General features: G+C 43.4%; 1 protein-coding gene across 3 annotated transcripts in view; it reads right to left on the reverse strand.

The window, feature by feature from the left end:
• Window positions 1-7525: 7525 nt before the first annotated feature.
• Window positions 7526-14999, reverse strand: part of LOC115197703 (tumor protein p53-inducible protein 11) — a 96903-nt gene continuing 89429 nt past the window's right edge. For all 3 annotated transcript variants that reach the window (XM_029759476.1, XM_029759477.1, XM_029759478.1), the window contains exons 5-7: window positions 13553-13649; window positions 8087-8188; window positions 7526-7691 (exon numbers count right to left, since the gene is read on the reverse strand). In XM_029759476.1, coding sequence (XP_029615336.1) covers window positions 7555-7691; window positions 8087-8188; window positions 13553-13649 — 336 coding nt within the window. In that variant the 3' untranslated portion in view covers window positions 7526-7554. The remainder of the gene's footprint in view (window positions 7692-8086; window positions 8189-13552; window positions 13650-14999) is intronic.

Raw genomic sequence — 14999 nt, forward strand, 5'->3', positions numbered from 1 at the left:
CGGCTGAAAGCACTGGGTCGGCTGAAAGCACTGGGTCGGCTGAAAGCACTGGGTCGGCTGAAAGCACTGGGTCGGCTGAAAGCACTGGTCGGCTGAAAGCACTGGTCGGCTGAAAGCACTGGTCGGCTGAAAGCACTGGGTCGGCTGAAAGCACTGGTCGGCTGAAAGCACTGGTCGGCTGAAAGCACTGGTCGGCTGAAAGCACTGGTCGGCTGAACTGATAACCAGTTGAAAGGAAATAAAAATAAAATCACATATGAACGTGATTTAAGCGACAGTGTACCAAATTCATGTCCGACCGTCTATATCTTTCCGTTAAACCCTTTCATGGCAGCAGTGGACCATCAAAACGTATAGCAGAGCAAAGATGATATCAAAAGCACATTACTGAAATAGAGTTCTCTTTACAGAGCACCACCTCTTGTCTTGTCCTGTCCTCCATCCATCCAACCCTCCCTCACCACCAAAATAAGTAGCTCTTCAGTCATTTGAACATTTTTAACTCAATAATTACCATGTTTGCCAGATAGGGAGGGTCTGCTGTATAGGCCCGGGACACAGAGTCAAGGAGGAGTGCTGACTACTAATTAAACACGGTGAAAGGCATACTTACTAGTGTGTGTGTGTGTGTGTGTGTGTGTGTGTCTCTTCTGTGCAGTACAGTCACCATAGGAACAAGCAACATCTGGTCTGCCTTGCAGTACACACGGAACCACAAAACCGACAACCACTAGAGAACCAGCACTTACAACCTTCTCAGACAGAACTCAACATGGTCATTTACCATCGGATGGGCATCATGTGCTTCTCACTGGAAGACATCTGTGTTTTCTATACAGCAGAATGAGAGACAGACTTCCATTCTGAGCGTGTAGATTGTGTTAAGACATACAGCAAGGACTGTAGACGTGAGCTGCGGGGAAAAAAGAGGGTAAGTGTATTGGTTGACAACAGTCCTCGTTTCCTAAAGATTCCTCTCAAAGCCCATTGGAGGAGAGGATCCAAGGTCCCTCCCTCGGACCTCCTCGTCAAATGAGCTTTGAAAGGAGTTGAGGAAGGACGTAGGAGGCAAAGATTTCACAGCTAGTAACATTTTCAGACATAGCCAAGAGATGCTGTGGATTCACAGATCCAGCCTGGGAATCCAGTTATTAGACCAGAGCAGTGTTTTATTTCTCCTTCGGGGACCCCCGGCTTTTCTACATTTTGTTGTAGCCCTGTACGTGCTCACCTGAATCCCCAAGTCAAGGGCTTGGTAATTGGATAACGAGCTCCGAGACAGGCTCTGGAATAGTTCAAATACATGGAAGGGAGTCCCCAAGGAGAGGTTCGGAATCCACTGGTAGAGGGGGGAAAAAAAGTACTGACTATGACTGTGATATGTGGTTGTCCCACCTAGTTATCTGAAGATTAATGCACTAAGTCACTCTGGATAAGAGTGTCTGCTAAATGACTAAAATGTAAATGTTAAGGAACATGGGAACTTACATAGGCTTTCAAGGGAAGGCAGAGATCACGTGAAAAACACAAAATCTCCATATCAACGCACAAACATAGAAATATAATTTTCTCCTTGTTTTGTCAGAATTATAATAGCTTCATTCTGTTCATGACTAAACACCCATTTTGTCACCATTGACTCAACTGTATGTTTGTTTTACTCCATGTGTAACTCTGTGTTGTTGTTTTACTCCATGTGTAACTCTGTGTTGTTGTTTTACTCCATGTGTAACTCTGTGTTGTTGTTTTACTCCATGTGTAACTCTGTGTTGTTGTTTTACTCCATGTGTAACTCTGTGTTGTTGTTTTACTCCATGTGTAACTCTGTGTTGTTGTTTTACTCCATGTGTAACTCTGTGTTGTTGTTTTACTCCATGTGTAACTCTGTGTTGTTGTTTTACTCCATGTGTAACTCTGTGTTGTTGTTTTACTCCATGTGTAACTCTGTGTTGTTGTTTTACTCCATGTGTAACTCTGTGTTGTTGTTTTACTCCATGTGTAACTCTGTGTTGTTGTTTTACTCCATGTGTAACTCTGTGTTGTTGTTTTACTCCATGTGTAACTCTGTGTTGTTGTTTTACTCCATGTGTAACTCTGTGTTGTTGTTTTACTCCATGTGTAACTCTGTGTTGTTGTTTTACTCCATGTGTAACTCTGTGTTGTTGTTTTACTCCATGTGTAACTCTGTGTTGTTGTTTTACTCCATGTGTAACTCTGTGTTGTTGTTTTACTCCATGTGTAACTCTGTGTTGTTGTTTTACTCCATGTGTAACTCTGTGTTGTTGTTTTACTCCATGTGTAACTCTGTGTTGTTGTTTTACTCCATGTGTAACTCTGTGTTGTTGTTTTACTCCATGTGTAACTCTGTGTTGTTGTTTTACTCCATGTGTAACTCTGTGTTGTTGTTTTACTCCATGTGTAACTCTGTGTTGTTGTTTTACTCCATGTGTAACTCTGTGTTGTTGTTTTACTCCATGTGTAACTCTGTGTTGTTGTTTTACTCCATGTGTAACTCTGTGTTGTGTTGTTGTTTTACTCCATGTGTAACTCTGTGTTGTTGTTTGTGTCGCACTGCTTTGCTTTATCTTGGCCAGGTCGCAGTTGTAAATGAGAACTTGTTCTCAACTAACCAACCTGGTTAAATAAAGGACTTGTTCTCAACTAGCCTACCTGGTTAAATAAAGGACTTGTTCTCAACTAGCCTACCTGGTTAAATAAAGGACTTGTTCTCAACTGGCCTACCTGGTTAAATAAAGGACTTGATCTCTACTAACCTACCTGGTTAAATAAAGGACTTGTTCTCAACTAGCCTACCTGGTTAAATAAAGGACTTGTTCTCAACTAGCCTACCTGGTTAAATAAAGGACTTGTTCTCAACTAGCCTACCTGGTTAAATAAAGGACTTGTTCTCAACTAGCCTACCTGGTTAAATAAATGTGAAATAAAAAAAATAAAAAAAATTAACACGTTGATCACACCTGTGTACTACTAGTATAAATGTGCTACAAAAGATGCATTTACATGTGCCATATTTCAATACACAAAAATGACTATACCACATGCAATTGTCTAACATCAAAACACCACAAATATCACAAATCCATATACTGTGCATTCAGAAAGTATTCAGACCCCTTGACATTTTATGATGTTACAGACATATTCTAAAATGGATTACATAAATACAAATCATTATCTACACACAATACCCCATAATGCAGTGGACTTCATAATGACAAAGTGAAAAACATTTTAAAAAAAGTTTGCAAATGAACTTTATTTACATAAAAGTATTCAGACCCTTTGCTATGAGACTCGAAGTTGAGCTCAGGTGCATCCTGTTTCCATTGATCATCCTAGAGATGTTTCTACAACTTGAATCGACTCCACCTTTGGTAAATTCAATTGATTGGACATGATTTGGAAAGGCACACACCTGTCTATATAAGGTCCCACAGTTGACAGTGCATGTCAGAGCAAAAACCAAGCCAAGAGGTCGAAGGAATTGTTTGTAGAGCTCCGAGACAGGATTGTGTTGAGGCACAGATCTGGGGAAGGGTACCAAATCATTTCTGCAGCATTGAAGGTCCAAGAACACAGTCGCCTCCATCATTCTTAAATGGAAGAAGTTTGAAACCACCAAGACTCTTCCTAGAGCTGGCCACCCGGACAAACTCAGCAATCAGGGGAGAAGAGCCTTGGTCAGGGAGGTGACCAAGAACCCGATGGTCACTCTGACAGAGCTCCAGAGTTCCTCTGTGGAGATGGGAGAATATTCCAGAAGGACAACCATCTCTGCAGCACTCTACCAATCAGGCCTTTATGGTAGTGTGGCCAGACGGAAGCCACTCCTCAGTAAAAGGCACTTGTAAGCACGCTTGGAGTTTGCCAAAAATCACCTAAAGACTCTCAAACCATGAGAAACAAGATTCTCTGTTCTGATGAAACCAAGATTGAACTCTTTGGCCTGAATGCCAAGCGTCACTTCTGGAGGAAACCTGGCACCCTCCCTACGGTGAAGCATGGTGGTGGCAGCATCATGCTGTGGGGATGTTTTTCAGTGGCAGGGACTGGGAGACTAGTCAGGGTCAAGGGGAAGATGAACAGAGTAAAGTACATAGAGATCCTTGATGGAAACCTGCTCCAGAGCCCTCAGGACCTCAGACTGGGGTGAAGGTTCACCTTCCAACAGGACAACAACGCTAAGCACACAACCAAGACAATGTAGGAGTGGCTTCGGGACAAGTCTCTGAATGTCATTGAGTGACCCAGCCAGAGCCCGGACTTGAACCCGATCGAACATCTCTGGAGAGACCTGAAAATAGCTGTGCTACCTGACAGAGCTTGAGAGGATCTGCAGAGAAGAATGGGAGAAACTCCCCAAATACAGGTGTGACAAGCTTGTAGCGTCATACCCAAGACTGCTTCAGGTGCTTCAACAAAGTACTGAGTAAAGGGTCTGAATACTTATTTAAATGTGATATTTTGTTTATTTAATAAAATGTGTAAACATTTCTAAAAAACAGTTTTTGCTTTGTTATTATGGGGTATTGTGATGTCATTATGGGGTATTGTGACGTCATTATGGGGTATTGTGACGTCATTATGGGGTATTGTGACGTCATTATGGGGTATTGTGACGTCATTATGGGGTATTGTGTGTAGATTGAGGGGGAAGGGAAAACATTTAATACATTTTAGAATAAGGCTGTAATGTAACAAAATGTGGAGAGAAAAAAATCAAGTGGTCTTAATACTTTCCAAATGCAAGACTTAGACCCCAGACACAACAAGTTACACAACATTAAAATGATCTTTAAAAATCACAGAATGGGACTTTAGAAAACAAAGAAATGTATACGTTTCCTGTTACGTTGAAAATAACAACTCCACCACACAGCAGTAATACAGTATATGGCTACTTTATTTACATGTACAAGTATCAAGTCAATTGTATGTTGGTGGTGACTGTTTTTTGAAAAGTTTAAGGCAAGACTAAAGATAGATATGTTGTGTATAAAAGTTGTGGCATGTCACCAATAAAGACGTCCCTGACTAACACTGGCATGCTCTGCTGGTCACATCGAAAGTACACAGTAAAAATGAAAACGAATGTTGTTCTCTCTCTACTTAACCATGTTGACATTATTCCCAACTATCAACATAGAAATAGAGATAATCTGTAACCAGGTGGCTGTAGGATTGAAATGTAAAGTTATTTGTCACATGCTTTGTAAACAACAGGTACGGACTAACAGTGAAATGTTTACTTAATCTACTCTTGTTATTTATGAAGCATGTGACAAATAACATTTTGATTAGCCTACACAATGTTCAAGTTAAACTTTACCATAAATACTAAATATTTCAGTGTAATTATACAGTAGGCCTACAGTATAAATATATTGATGGTGTGGCAAGTGACAATTAGCGTTTCCAAAGTTCTGTATCTTGATTGCTGCACTGCAAAACATTTTTTTGGGGACTGTAACAACAGTGGACTAATGAAACAAAATGCCCAAAATATATTTTTGGAGTGGAATTGACTTTCACTGTCAAACCTCTTGACAGAAACTTGCTGAATTAAAAAGGTTATCATCCCTGTAAAATGTCTATTCCCGATGCGCTTCATATTGTAAGCTCACTCTCATTATCACGTTAGCGGATGAGGCATCTCTATCATGTACAGTATGTGTTCTCTATGCCCATTGGACAGACTGAAAAGCAGACTTGACCTCCCTCAGTGTTCTGACCCAGCATTAAGAACAGACATAGAATATATATATATATATATATATATATATATATATATATATATATATATATATATATATATATATATATATATATATATTCTATGACGCTGATCCATACATTATACCAGTCTGTCAGCTGGACAATGGCTTCACCATGAGGCAGCAGGTCTGACCTTTCAGTTTAGAGACAAGGGAAGCAGGTCTGACCTTTCAGTTTAGATACAAGGGCAGCAGGTCTGATCACCTTTCAGTTTAGAGACCAAGGGCAGCAGGTCTGACCTCCTTTCAGTTTAGATACAAGGGCAGCAGGTCAGATCACCTTTCAGTTTAGAGACCAAGGGAAGCAGGTCTGACCTCCTTTCAGTTTAGATACAAGGGCAGCAGGTCTGACCTCCTTTCAGTTTAGATACAAGGGCAGCAGGTCTGACCTCCTTTCAGTTTAGATACAAGGGCAGCAGGTCTGACCTCCTTTCAGTTTAGATACAAGGGCAGCAGGCCAGATCATATAAATAGAATACGGTCGACTTGAAAATGTCTGTTCTAGTAATTGTATTAGTCTGATTGTATTTTACTGTACCACTCAGCCTTTACAGCAGTCTTCTACCTATAGCGGACATTCTGCTGGTTAAATGAGCAGCTGACAGAAGCAGATAAACACGCGACAAAGAGAGAGAGAGAGCAAAGATATCCAGGTTTCACCTTAGCGCACAGGAGCAGTAACAACGTCACCAACCAACCAACACCATAAAAATGGAACATCTTTAAACTAACAAACTCTTGGTCCTTGAGACTACAGTATATTCAAAATGAAACTACCAAAAGATCACATTTGAAAAAAAAAAAAAACATTCAAATGACTACATACGAATACAGTATAGTGTTTTAAATTACTCTGTACATCTTGGATTGGTCCCCAAAAAAGCTACCTATTTCCTATACAGTGCACTACTTTGATCAGGGCCCATAGGACTCTACTTTTGCTCAAAGGTAGTGCACTATAAATGGAATAAGGTGTTATTTGGGACGTAAGCACTAAGTCACGTGACTGGGTGGAAGGGAGGTACTGTACAAGAAAAACATTACTTCAAATGAATAAACTTGTTTTTTTTTGTTTTTTTTACCCAGAACCACCCACAAAAGTAGCATACAGTATTTGGAGGAGGACAACAATCTCCCAGTTCACTTTCACAATCAGACTCTTTCTCATTTCCATATAGAGAACAAATGAGACCACCAGACCACCATGTGTTGACTGGTGGGGTTATTGAAAACATCTGGATTCTAACATACAGTAGAATGGGGCTGGATGGACCAAGCCCCTCCCACAGCCACATCCCTGTTAAGCCCCTCCCACGTCACAGCCACATCCCTGTTAAGCCCCTCCCACTCACAGCCACATCCCTGATCAGAAAGGTGTAACATTACAGAAAGTTATACATGTAATGTATAGATCTGCCATGACGGTTTGTCATGTAGTACTGTGAATAATGTCAGCTCTACACATTACATTACTAGCTGCTTCATTCAATAAACCCCAGCTCCGTTTGGAATTAAATATCTGAAAGCACCCACCCCTCCACTCCCGGACAACCTAACCCACCCTGTTGGCCTCTGTCCCCTCCCCACTCTCCTCTCCACCCCTCCCTTACAACCTAACTCAGCCAAGCCCCACCCTGTAGACCTCTGTCCCCTCCCCACTCTCCTCCCCTCCCTGCTCTCAGATCTTCTTGGGTTGTCCTCTCTCCTCCCCTCCCTGCTCTCAGATCTTCTTGGGTTGTCCTCTCTCCTCCCCTCCCTCTCAGATCTTCTTGGGCCGTCCTCTCCCCAGGTGGTAGTAATAGAAGAGAGTGACCAGGAGGAAGAGCACCCGGCTGAGGAGGAGGAGGATGGCAGCGTTGGGCAACGAGCCCATCTCCACCAGGGTGACCGACGTAACTGCAACAAGACACGGTTGAGACAACAGTTAAAAAATGTTTTTATAAAACTCCCTCTCACATAAAGAGACGTAGTGACTGACTGATTGATAGATAACGGATGACACTCAGTCCTGGAGATAGAGTCCCTCATCGGTAATAAACTATGAAGAGGGATGAGACTTTTCAACAGTGGTAGCTGATCCAAACTCCAAACAGTACTACTGCGTCTCCAACACTAGAGGGAGCCGTTAGCGTATACACAATCTGAAGACGGTGGGCAGAATGGACAGCATGACATACAGCAATAAGGTTCATTGAATAATAATAATAATAATAATATATACGGTAATAGGTTTGCGGCATAAGCATGAATTTATATATTAAATACCAATATGAAAGAAGATGTGATCTCACCTAAAAACTGGATGGCAAAGTAGCATGCTTCACTTAGCAGAGTCCATTGAATGATGACCTTCTCTTGCGTATACACTCCATTCCACAAGATGAGGGACAGACCTGGAGGGGTCAGAGGTTATAGTTTAGTCCATTGAATGATGACCTTCTCTTGTGTTTTACAACCCATTCCACAAGATAAGGGATAGAACTGTGGGAGGAAATGCCATCGGTAAGAGGTTAGGGGGTCAAAGAGGTCACGGGACAAATGGTATGGAGACATTCCTACTCCAAATCTAAATAAATCTGACAAATATACCCTCCTCATCTTCATTCACTGGGCATTCTTCATAACACTTATCTACATAAGATATCAACAAATACTTAATTTCAGGGCTCATGTTATCGTCAATAAGCTAGAATCTAGACAGGTCCAGGGTCAGTCTACCTCATTTGGGGCCCCGACCTACAAGGGGTCTAATTTCCTGCAATTCTATACTTTTTGCCATGGGAGATTTGGTTGGGGGCCCCCTAGAGGGAGGGGGGGTTTTGCCATGGGAGATTGGGTTGGGGGCCCCCTAGCGAGATCTCTCCATAATGACCTTAGTAGTCCCAGGTTCATTTCACTACTTCTCCATAATGACCTTAAAAAAAAAAAAAGGAGGTCAACATTCACAAGGCAGCGGGGCAGATGGATTACCAGGCCCTGTACTCAGATCACGTGTGGACTAATTGGCAAGTGTCTTCAATGACATTTTTAACCTCTCTCTGACTGAGTCTGTAATACCTAAATGTTTCTAGCAGACCACCAGAGTCCCTGTGCCCAAGAAAGGGAAGGTAACCTGCCTAAATGACTACTGCCCCGTGGCACTCACGTCAGTAGCCATGAAGTGCTTTGAAAGGCTGGTCATGGCTCACATCAACACCATCATCCCAGAAACGCTAGACCCACTCCAATTCGCATACCGCCTCAACAGATCCACAAATAATGCAATCTCAATCACACTCCACACTGCCCTTTCACACCTGGACAAAAGGAACACCTACGTGAGAATGCTGTTCATTGACTACAGCTTGGTGTTCAATACCATAGTGCCCTCAAAGCTCATCACTAAGCTAAGGACCCTGGGACTAAACACCTCCCTCTGCAACTGGATCTTGGACTTCCTGACGGGCCGCCCCCAGGTGGTAAAGGTAGGCAACAACACATCGGCCACGCTGATTTTCAACACCGGCCCCTCAGGGGTGCGTGCTTAGTCCCCTCCTGTACTCCTGTTCACTCATGACTGTGTGGCCAAGCATGACTCCAACACCATCATTAAGTTTGCTGACGACACAACAGTGGTTGGCCTGATCACCGATGACGATGTGACAGCCTATAGGGAGGAGGTCAAAGAACTGGCAGTGTGGTGCCAGGACAACAACCTCTCCCTCAATGCGAGCAAGACAAAGGAGCTGATCGTGAACTACAGGAAAAGGAGGGCCGAACAGGCCTCCATTAACATCGACGGGGCTGTAGTGGAGTAGGTCGAGAATTTCAAGTTCCTTGGTGTCCACATCAACAAACTATCATGATCCAAACACACCAAGGCAGTCATGAAGAGGGCACGACAAAACCTTTTCCTCCTCAGGAGACTGAAAAGATTTGGCATGGTTCCCAAGATCCTCAAAGTTCTACAGCTGCACCATTGAGAGCATCCTGACCGGTTGCGTCACCGCCTGGTATGGCAACTGCTCGGCATCAGACCGTAAGGCGCTACAGAGGATAGTGCGTACGGCCCAATGCATCACTGGGGCCAAGCTTCCTGCTATCCAAGACCTATATAGTGCATTCAGAAAGTATTCAGACACCTTGACTTATTCCACATTGTTACGTTACAGCCTTATTCGAAAAATTTTTTTTTTTTAAATACTAAATTCTGAAAAACCTTATTTACATAATAAGTATTCAGACCCTTTGCTGTGAGACTCAAAATTGAGCTCAGGTGCATCCTGTTTCCATTGATCATTCTTGAAATGTTTATACAACTTGATTGAAGCCCACCTGTGATAAATTCAATTGATTGGACATGATTTGGAAAAGACACACACCTGTCTAAGGTCCCACAGTTGACAGTGCATGTCAGAGCAAAAACCAAGCCATGAGGTCGAAGGAATTGTCTGTAGAGCTCCGAGACAGGATTGTGTCGAGGCACAGATCTGGGGGGAAGGGTACCAAAACATTTCTGCAGCATTGAAGGTCCCCAAGAACTCAATGGCCTCCATCATTCTTAAATGGAAGACGTTTGGAACCACCAAGACTCTTCCTAGAGCTGGCTGCCCAGCCAAACTGAGCAATCAGGGAAGAAAGGCCTTGGTCAGGGAGGTGACCAAGAACCCGATGGTCACGCTGACAGAGCTCCAGAGATCCTCTGTGGAGATGGGAGAACCTTCCAGAAGGACAACCATCTCTGCATCATTCCACCTATCAGGCCTTTATGGTAGAGTGGCCAGACTGAAGCCACTCCTCAGTAAAAGGGACATGACAGCCCGCTTGGAATTTGCCAAAAGGCACAAAGGACTCTCAGACCATGAGAAACAAGATTCTCTGGTCTGATGAAACCAAGATTGAACTCTTTGACCTGAATGACAAGCGTCATGTCTGGAGGAAACCTGGCACCCTCCCTACGGTGAAGCATGGTGGTGGCAGCATCATGCTGTGGGGATATTTTTCAGCGGCTGGGACTGGGAGACTAGTCAGGATCAAGGGAAAGATGAACGGAGCAATTGAGCGCTCAGAGCGCAAAGGTTCACCTTCCAACAGGTCAACAACCCTAAGCACACAGTCAAGACAACGCAGGAGTGGCTTCAGGACAAGTCTCTGAATGTCCTTGAGTGGCCCAGCCAGAGCCCGGACTTGAACCCGATCAAAAATCTGTGGAGAGACCTGAAAATAGCTGTGCAGCGACGCTCCCCATCCAACCTGACAGAGCTCGAGAGGGTCTTCAGAAAAGAATGGAAAATCTCCCCAAATACAGGTGTGCTAAGTTTGTAGTGTCATACCCAAGAAGATGAGTCTGTAAAGGGTAAACGGTCTGAATACTTATGTAAATGTGATACGTTTCTTTATTTGTAATACATTTGCAAAGGTTTCTAAAAAATAAAGTTTTGCTTCATCATTATGGGGTATTGTGATGTCATTGTGGGGTATTGTGATGTCATTGTGATGTCATTGCGATGTCATTGTGGGGTATTGCGATGTCATTGTGGGGTATTGCGATGTCATTGTGGGGTATTGCGATGTCATTGTGGGGTATTGCGATGTCATTGTGGGGTATTGCGATGTCATTGTGGGGTATTGCGATGTCATTGTGGGGTATTGCGATGTCATTGTGGGGTATTGCGATGTCATTGTGGGGTATTGAGATGTCATTGTGGGGTATTGTCTGTAGATTGATGAGGGGAAAAAACAATTTAAGGCTGTAACGTAACAAATTGTGGAAAAAGTCAAAGGGTCTGAATACTTTCTGAATGCACTGTAGAACAACGTTCTCAGGACCTTCTGAAATGTTCAAAAATCTATTTCTAGGAAGGCCCCCCAAAAATTGTGAAAGACACCAGTCACCCAAGTCATTAACTAGTCACTTTACCCCTACCTACATGTACAAATTACCTCACCTAACTAACCTGTACCCCCGCACATTGACTCGGTACCGGTACCCCCTGTACAGAACCTCGCTATTGTCATGTAATCTTACTGTGTTACTTTTTATTAGAATTTTTACTTTAGTTTGCGAATATTTTCTTAACTATTTCTTGAACTGCATTGTTGGTTAAGGGCTTGTAGGTAAGCATTTCACGGTAAGGTGTACACACACCTGTAGTATTCAGCGCATGTGACAAATACAATTTGATTTGATTCCATAATGACTTTAGTAGTCCCTGGTAAATTTCACTACTTCTCCATAATGACCTTAGTATTCCCAGGTTCCAACAGTGGGATTTATGTTCATCTCACAGTAGGCTTGTTATGTAAAACCTTACTAGATCTCTCTCTCTACTTTTCTGTCTATGGTGTGACAGTGTCACAGTGGTGTCTATGGTGTCACAGTGGTGTCTATGGTGTCACAACCTGTGCAGAGAAACAGACCTGGGTTCCCTCTTGAGACAATTCCATTAGTTCTACGGTGCCAGGCAAGCTCAATTAAAACAAATACTATTTGAACCCTGAACTGAACAGGACCAACATAACATTAAATAACTGACTGACCACACCTGACTGGCATGATTTAAGGTCAAATGAACACGATTATAATAATAATAATAATAATAATAATAATAATAATAATAATAATAATCAATTCTCATCATCAACCTAATTCCTGTGGCGTGGAGGGCAAGGCACACCCGTACAGTCTGCATCTATCGTTGTGCCGTTGGCGCCAAAGAGCGAGGATAGAAATTCTCCAATTAAATGTGTAATTAAATAAGCGAGCCGCTGCACAAAACACTGAACGACCAGAAGTACATCTAAATGATATATACCTTTAGTCCATGCATGTATATCTGGCTGAGAGATGCTTGTCCTGTTCTTCTGTGATAACGTGCACTCCATTATGACTCAAACTACAGTTAGTCACATGCACTGGTAATATAGACGGGGACAGAGATGCACATGAAGGCCTCGCATAAAGCATCCAATACATGGGCATGTTGGAGGGACAGAGATGCACATGAAGGCCTCGCATAAAGCATCCAAATACATGGGCATGTTGGAGGGACAGAGATGCACATGAAGGCCTCGCATAAAGCATCCAAATACATGGGCATGTTGGAGGGACAGAGATGCACATGAAGGCCTCGCATAAAGCATCCAATACATGGGCATGTTGGAGGGACAGAGATGCACATGAAGGCCTCGCATAAAGCATCCAAATACATGGGCATGTTGGAGGGACAGAGATGCACATGAAGGCCTCGCATAAAGCATCCAATACATGGGCATGTTGGAGGGACAGAGATGCACATGAAGGCCTCGCATAAAGCATCCAATACATGGGCATGTTGGAGGGACAGAGATGCACATGAAGGCCTCGCATAAAGCATCCAAATACATGGGCATGTTGGAGGGACAGAGATGCACATGAAGGCCTCGCATAAAGCATCCAAATACATGGGCATGTTGGAGGGACAGAGATGCACATGAAGGCCTCGCATAAAGCATCCAATACATGGGCATGTTGGAGGGACAGAGATGCACATGAAGGCCTCGCATAAAGCATCCAAATACATGGGCATGTTGGAGGGACAGAGATGCACATGAAGGCCTCGCATAAAGCATCCAATACATGGGCATGTTGGAGGGACAGAGACGACACTAATATAGTGGGAAGAATAGAGAACATCACGTGTGTGTGTGTATATGTACCATATGCAGATGAACAGCACAAGGAAGTAGCAGTGTGTGTGTGTGTGTGTGTGTGTGTGTGTGTGTGTGTGTATACTGACTGAGTAGTGCTCCTCCATAGAGCCTGATAGAGATGCTGGTGTTGTGGGTCTCTTCTTCAAACACCACCTCATAGAGCTGGTTGGGACACACCAGGGCCTGCAGAGAGGAGACAACACTTATATACACACACTACACAGCATGCACTATAGCAGGAGGGGGCCACTTCCTCTCTAAAATACAGCAACAACAATGAACAGATTGTGCAACATGGACAATATGAACCATTGTAGTAATACAGTGGGGTATAGTTTCTGGTGGCGGAGCGTAGCTCGACGGACCAAAGACAGCTGTCTAGACGCTCCAAGAAAGCTCGTTCTGTTTATCCCAAAGTCACCAGGCTGGTTCCAGCAGCATTAAACAGAGGACAACCTCATTTACTATGTAACTATTTATTATCTTCCTGTACCCCCCCCCCCCCCCCCCTCCCCCAGCAAGGCCATTCAGCTCCACTACTAGATAATGAAGACAATTCAGCTCCACTTAAATTTAGGATGCAGACAAAGGCACAGCTGTTCCTCCCAGGTGTCCCCATAGAGCGATAGTGTAGCAGTGTCCCCCATATAGAGAGATAGTGTAGCCGTGTTCCCCATAGAGAGATAGTGTAGCCGTGATCCCCATAGAGAGATAGTGTAGCAGTGATCCCCATAGAGAGATAGTGTAGCAGTGATCCCCATAGAGAGATAGTGTAGCAGTGTCCCCATAGAGAGATAGTGTAGCCGTGTCCCCATAGATAGTGTAGCCGTGTTCCCCATAGAGAGATAGTGTAGCAGTGTCCCCATAGAGATATAGTGTAGCCTTGTCCCCATAGAGATATAGTGTAGCCGTGTTCCCCATAGAGAGATAGTGTAGTCGTGATCCCCATAGAGAGATAGTGTAGCCGTGTCCCCATAGAGAGATAGTGTAGCCGTGTCCCCATAGAGAGATAGTGTAGCCGTGTCCCCATAGAGAGATAGTGTAGCCGTGTTCCCCATAGAGAGATAGTGTAGCCGTGATCCCCATAGAGAGATAGTGTAGCCGTGTCCCCATAGAGAGATAGTGTAGCCGTGATACCCATAGAGAGATAGTGTCGCGATATATTTTCATTTGTTTAACACTTTTTTGGTTACTACATGATTCCATAGTTTTGATGGCTTCACTATTACCCACATTTCCCCGGGCGCCAAAGACGTGGATGTCGATTAAGGCAGCCCCCCCCCCCCCCCCGATTCACGGTTAAATGTGGAAGACACATTTCAGTTGAATACATTCAGTTGTACAACTGACTAGGAATCCCCCCTTTCCCTTCAATTCTACAATGTAGAAAATAGTAAAAAAATATATATATATAAACCCTGGAATGAGTAGGTGTCCAAACTTTTGACTGGTACTGTATATTTCCCTTAACGGTGTGATGTTTAATGTAAAATAAATTGTAATAAATGTTTTTTTTTTTTTTTAAACTCACCT

Source organism: Salmo trutta, chromosome 7 (assembly GCF_901001165.1).
Source record: "Salmo trutta chromosome 7, fSalTru1.1, whole genome shotgun sequence".
Lineage (NCBI taxonomy): Eukaryota > Metazoa > Chordata > Actinopteri > Salmoniformes > Salmonidae > Salmo > Salmo trutta.